This window comes from Trachypithecus francoisi, unplaced genomic scaffold, assembly GCF_009764315.1.
Source record: "Trachypithecus francoisi isolate TF-2019V2 unplaced genomic scaffold, Tfra_2.0 Lachesis_group10, whole genome shotgun sequence".
Taxonomy (NCBI): Eukaryota; Metazoa; Chordata; class Mammalia; order Primates; family Cercopithecidae; genus Trachypithecus; species Trachypithecus francoisi.
The window spans coordinates 1405549-1411978 of NW_022681455.1; the positions used below are offsets into that span (position 1 = coordinate 1405549).

Below are 6430 nucleotides of genomic sequence, written 5' to 3' on the forward strand. Positions count from 1 at the left end.
TGCTAACGTGAGGAAGCCGGGATTCGAACAGGGGAGACAAAAGGGACCCCGAACATGTCCTTGGAGTTAATAGATGGTCGGAAATCACGGGGAGCGGAGCTGTTAAATGCGTCACGCACGCTTCTTCGCAGTCTCCTGAACTCGCCACTTCCCCCAGCTTCTAGTGAACAACTTAGGATTCAGCCTCCGGGAGGGTCTCTCCTAAAGTCGCTAAAATGCAGAATCGCCGTGCCGGGGTCGCGGGGGAGGCCTGGCTCTTTCCCGGTCCTTCGTTTCTTTCCCTCGTTTCTCTTTTTCCTGTCCCACTCCAACCACCCAGCGAAGGCGAATCTCAGGCCTGTGCACAAGAAGCAGGGGCCCTTCCGTGCGTATCCCCCCAGAATCCCTGAACCGCCCTCCAGGTGCGATCCTGTACCTTCTCCCAGACACACCCGTTATCTCGGCGAGCCGGCAGCCCTGCGCATGTGGAGATGGAGACTGGCCTGGGGAAGCGTTAAGCTCTTAGACATATTTATTTGTTTCTTGTCATCACACCTGCTAATGTCGCCGAGCCCGCAGCCTGACCCCTCATCTGAGCCGAAATGCGCCTGACGCAATCAGAGGGGGCGGCGAGGCGGCGGGACCCTCGCGGGAGAGCAGGGGAGCGCGGGGAAGCAGCCGTGCTCCGGCAGCCCTTGCCGCCCGCACCCTCAGGCCGCCCAGGGCCCCCGGGGAGGGGGGAGAGAAGCAGGGCGGCCGGCAGTGGGGCAGGCTCAGCCTTCGCGGGTGAACGGCCGTCGGAAACTCCCAGCAGGGCCCCGCACCCCTTGCCTTAATTTCGACTGGGGAGGGGTCATGGAGGGGGCCAGATGGGCAACGAATCTTCTTCCCCACCGCGAACAGGGCCTGGCTGCGACCGAGCCCTCAGAATCATGTCCTTTGTAGCCGAGTTCAGGACAGGAGAACCTCCAAGTGGAGAAAAGCCGGAGACGTCAAAGACCCGAGTGAGACTGACGTTGGAGAAGGGAGGGAAGGGGCTGCGGGAGAGGAGAGGCGGCGGGGAGGAGAGGCCGGGGCGACCCCAGGGCTGGCGTCGGCGGGGCGGGCGAAGGAATGGAGCGAGCCAGCGCGAGGCGGGGCGGAGACGCCAGGGCCATTCGGGCGCGGTGGACGGAGGAAGGGTCTGCACGGGGCCCGGGAGGACCCAGGAAGTCTGCGCGAAGAGCGGGCGTGAGTCCGGAGGGCCCGGGGTGGGAGGTCTGCCGGGCGCCGGCGGCGGGCAGGTGGACTGCTGGGGGCGAACCGACGGCGGGCCGGGCGCCGGCGCGGGCGCAGGGCCGGGGCCCGGGCCAGGGCGGCCGGCGCGCGTGTGGTCAGCCCCGCGGTCCTCCGGCCTCCGGGAGCGGGCAGGCAGGGCTCGGCCTCCGGCTCATTCAGAGGCGGTTCTCACCTCCCATTGGCTGCCGCCGCTGGCGGGGCGGGGCCCCGCTGCCCGGAAAAAAGTGTAACTGCGTAAAAAAGTCCTCGCCTGGGTTACGGATGCTCAAAAGTTCAGAAGTTTTCCCAATGCTTCCTTAAGCGGTTGGCGCGCGAGAAACCGAGAAAAGGTGACGCGGGGCCCGGGCAGGCGGCCGGCGCGCGGCCCCCCCCGCCCTGGTTATTTGGCCGCCTTCGCCGGCAGCTCGGGGCAGAGTCTCCTGGAAGGCGCAGGCAGTGTGGCGAGAAGGGCGCCTGCTTGTTCTTTCTTTTTGTCTGCTTTTCCCCGTTTGCGCCTGGAAGCTGCGCCGCGAGTTCCTGCAAGGCGGTCTGCCGCGGCCCGGCCCGGCCTTCTCCCCTCGCAGCGACCCCGCCTCGCGGCCGCGCGGGCCCCGAGGTAGCCCGAGGCGCCGGAGGACCCAGCCCCAGCGAGCGCCGGGAGAGGCGGCAGCGCAGCCGGACGCACAGCGCAGCGGGCCGGCACCAGCTCGGCCGGGCCCAGACTCGGACTCGGCGGCCGGCGCGGCGCGGCCCGGCCCGAGCTAGGGTGGGGGGCGGCGGGCGGCGCGGGGCGGCGGCGAGCGGGGGCCATGCAGGCGCGCTACTCGGTGTCCAGCCCCAACTCCCTGGGAGTGGTGCCCTACCTCGGCGGCGAGCAGAGCTACTACCGCGCGGCGGCCGCGGCGGCCGGGGGCGGCTACACCGCCATGCCCGCTCCCATGAGCGTGTACTCGCACCCTGCGCACGCCGAGCAGTACCCGGGCGGCATGGCCCGCGCCTACGGGCCCTACACGCCACAGCCGCAGCCCAAGGACATGGTGAAGCCGCCCTATAGCTACATCGCGCTCATCACCATGGCCATCCAGAACGCCCCGGACAAGAAGATCACCCTGAACGGCATCTACCAGTTCATCATGGACCGCTTCCCCTTCTACCGGGACAACAAGCAGGGCTGGCAGAACAGCATCCGCCACAACCTCTCGCTCAACGAGTGCTTCGTCAAGGTGCCGCGCGACGACAAGAAGCCGGGCAAGGGCAGCTACTGGACGCTGGATCCGGACTCCTACAACATGTTCGAGAACGGCAGCTTCCTGCGGCGGCGGCGGCGCTTCAAGAAGAAGGACGCGGTGAAGGACAAGGAGGAGAAGGACAGGCTGCATCTCAAGGAGCCGCCCCCGCCCGGCCGCCAGCCCCCGCCCGCGCCGCCCGAGCAGGCCGACGGCAACGCGCCCGGCCCGCAGCCGCCGCCCGTGCGCATCCAGGACATCAAGACCGAGAACGGTACGTGCCCCTCGCCGCCCCAGCCCCTGTCCCCGGCCGCCGCCCTGGGCAGCGGCAGCGCCGCCACGGTGCCCAAGATCGAGAGCCCCGACAGCAGCAGCAGCAGCCTGTCCAGCGGGAGTAGCCCCCCGGGCAGCCTACCTTCGGCGCGGCCGCTCAGCCTGGACGGTGCGGATTCTGCGCCGCCGCCGCCCGCGCCCTCCGCGCCTCCGCCGCCGCACCACAGCCAGGGCTTCAGCGTGGACAACATCATGACGTCGCTGCGGGGGTCGCCGCAGAGCGCAGCAGCGGAGCTCAGCTCCGGCCTTCTGGCCTCGGCTGCAGCGTCCTCGCGCGCAGGGATCGCACCCCCGCTGGCGCTCGGCGCCTACTCTCCGGGTCAGAGCTCCCTCTACAGCTCCCCCTGCAGCCAGAGCTCCAGCGCGGGCAGCTCGGGCGGCGGCGGGGGCGCGGCGGGCGCGGGGGGTGCGGGCGGCGCCGGGACCTACCACTGCAACCTGCAGGCCATGAGCCTGTACGCGGCCGGCGAGCGCGGGGGCCACTTGCAGGGCGCGCCCGGGGGCGCAGGCGGCTCGGCCGTGGACGACCCCCTGCCCGACTACTCTCTGCCTCCGGTCACCAGCAGCAGCTCGTCGTCCCTGAGTCACGGGGGCGGCGGGGGAGGCCAGGAGGCCGGCCACCACCCTGCGGCCCACCAGGGCCGCCTCACCTCGTGGTACCTGAACCAGGCAGGCGGAGACCTGGGCCACTTGGCGAGCGCGGCGGCGGCGGCGGCGGCCGCAGGCTACCCGGGCCAGCAGCAGAACTTCCACTCGGTGCGGGAGATGTTCGAGTCGCAGAGGATCGGCTTGAACAACTCTCCAGTGAACGGGAATAGTAGCTGTCAAATGGCCTTCCCTTCCAGCCAATCTCTGTACCGCACGTCCGGAGCTTTCGTCTATGACTGTAGCAAGTTTTGACACCCTCTCACAGCCGAACTGAATCGAACCCCAAAGCAGGAAAAGCCAAAGGAACCCATCAAGGCAAAATCGAAACTAAAAAAAAAAAAACCAATTAAAAAACAAAACAAAACAAAACCCTGAGAATATTCACACCAGCGAACAGAATATCCCTCCAAAAATTCAGCTCACCAGCACCAGCACGAAGAAAACTCTATTTTCTTAACAGATTAATTGAGAGCCACCTCCACTTTGCCTTATCTAAATAAGCAAACCTGTAAACTGTTTTGTACAGAGACAGCAAAATCATGGTTTATTAAAGGACAGTGTTACTCCAGATAACACGTAAGTTTCTTCTTGCTTTTCAGAGACCTGCTTCCCCTTCCTCCCGTCTCCCCTCTCTTGCCGTCTTCCTTGCCTCTCACCTGTAAGATATTATTTTATCCTATGTTGAAGGTAGGGGAAAGTCCCCGTTTATGAAAGTCGCTTTCTTTTTATTCATGGACTTGTTTTAAAATGTAAATTGCAACATAGTAATTTATTTTTAATTTGTAGTTGGATGTCGTGGACCAAACGCCAGAAAGTGTTTCCAAAACCTGACGTTAAATTGCCTGAAACTTTAAATTGTGCTTTTTTTCTCATTATAAAAAGGGAAACTGTATTAATCTTATTCTATCCTCTTTTCCTTCTTTTTGTTGAACATATTCATTGTTTATTAATAAATTACCATTCAGTTTGAATGAGACCTATATGTCTGGATACTTTAATAGAGCTTTAATTATTACGAGAAAAGATTTCAGAGATAAAACACTAGAAGTTACCTATTCTCCACCTAAATCTCTGAAAAATGGAGAAACCCTCTGACTAGTCCGTGTCAAATTTTACTGAAAGTCTTTTTGTTTATAATTATTCTCCTGCAGCATCTTCTGCAAAATGTGCTATATAGTCAGCTTGCTTTGAGGCTAGTAAAAAGATATTTTTCTAAACAGATTGGAGTTGGCATATAAACAAATACGTTTTCTCACTAATGACAGACCAGGATTCGGAAATTTTAGGCCCATGAATCAGCCGCGGTCTTACCACGGTGATACCTGTGTGCGGAGAGATGGGACTGTGCGGCCAGATATGCACAAATATTTGGCCTGTGTATTCCATATAAAATTGCAATGCAAATTATACATCCCTGTGAGCCAGTTGCTGAATAGATTTTTTCCTGTTAATTTCAGTCCTTTATAAAAGGAAAAATAAACTAGTTTTTAAATGTATGTATATAATTCTCCCCCATTTACAATCCTTCATGTATTCCATAGAAGGATTGCTTTTTTAAAAATATACTGCGGGTTGGAAAGGGATATTTAATCTTTGGGAAACTATTTTAGAAAATATGTTTGTAGAACAATTATTTTTGAAAAAGATTTAAAGCAATAACAAGAAGGAAGGCGAGAGGAGCAGAACACTTTGGTCTAGGGTGGTTTCTTTTTAAACCAATTTTTAATGTTAATTTACAGTTAAACCTAGGGGACAATCCGGATTGGCCCTCCCCCTTTTGTAAATAACCCAGGAAATGTAATAAATTCCTTATCTTAGGGTGATCTGCCCTGCCAATCAGACTTTGGGGAGATGGCGATTTGATTACAGGCGTGGGGGGGCTTGCAGTTTGTTTTGGAGATAATACAGTTTCCTGCTATCTGCCGCTCCTATCTAGAGGCAACACTTAAGCAGTAATTGCTGTTGCTTGTTGTCAAAATTTGATCATTGTTAAAGGATTGCTGCAAATAAATACACTTTAATTTCAGTCAAAAACTGCTCTACGTGGCCTGTGATTCGCTCGGTCCCCTCCCCCAGGGTCGTAACCTAATCGCCGGGAAGATCGCAGTGGCGCTGGCGCGGGTGTCTTTTTGGGGCAGGCCGGCTGGGGGGGGCCTCACGGCCCCGTTTCAATCTCTCTGGGCTGTCGCGGCGCTAGGTCCCGGGGCTGCCTCCAGCTTCCTCGGGTTACAGCCTCTTTCGGGGCAGGAGAAGGGGAGGGGGTGACGGTGAAGACTCCAAGGCCAGTCATCAGGAGTTTGGTGGATTGCTCCACTTTGGGGAGCGAGCGAGGAGCTGGGACTTGCGGACAAAGGGCCCGGAGCCGGAGTGGGGTGTCGAGGCCCGGAAGGGGAGCTGCAGCAGGTGACTCCCAGCCCTGTCCCCACGGGCGGGCTGGCCCAGCCGGAGGCCGAGCAGGTCGGCCGCCGGAGACGGTACCGTTCTCGACGTGTCTGGTTGGACGCTGGGGTAGGGCTGGCGGGTGGAGACCCGCGCGGCCCACGCTTGGCTTTCCGGCTGGGGCGTTTCTCGGAGGCCCAGTCCCTTCCGAGTCGCGCCCGCCCCGACGCCGGCCTCCTGGACGCCGCTCGCGACGGGAACGCTCTCCAGCTAATTAGCTGTAATTACCCGCGGCGGCCCGGGGCCGGCTTCTGTTTGCGTTGGGAGCTCCTTCCTCTCCCCACCCCGCCCCGCTGCCTCTCTCCCCAGATTAGCCCGGGTCTCGCGGCCGCCTCCTGAAATTAGTCGCTGGAGAAAACAGATTCAAAGGAGACTCCCGTTGGTTTAGCTGGGCTCATCGCAGGCTGGGTCCGGGTGCCAGGAAGACCGCGCTGAGGGAGGGCGGCAGGCGCGGAGTGCCGGGGACGGGGACCGGGCGGGGGGCGCCGAGCGCGGACAAGCGCCCTGGGGCTCTGGCCGCGGCGCTCCCCCGCCCGGTCACCCCGCGT

General features: G+C 60.3%; 1 protein-coding gene across 1 annotated transcript; it reads left to right on the plus strand.

The window, feature by feature from the left end:
- Nucleotides 1-1502: 1502 nt before the first annotated feature.
- FOXC1 (forkhead box C1) lies at nucleotides 1503-5477 on the plus strand. The gene has a single exon (XM_033216040.1). The coding sequence runs from the start codon at nucleotides 2046-2048 to the stop codon at nucleotides 3693-3695; it is 1650 nt and encodes a 549-aa protein (XP_033071931.1). The 5' UTR covers nucleotides 1503-2045; the 3' UTR covers nucleotides 3696-5477.
- The last annotated feature ends 953 nt before the right edge of the window (nucleotides 5478-6430 follow it).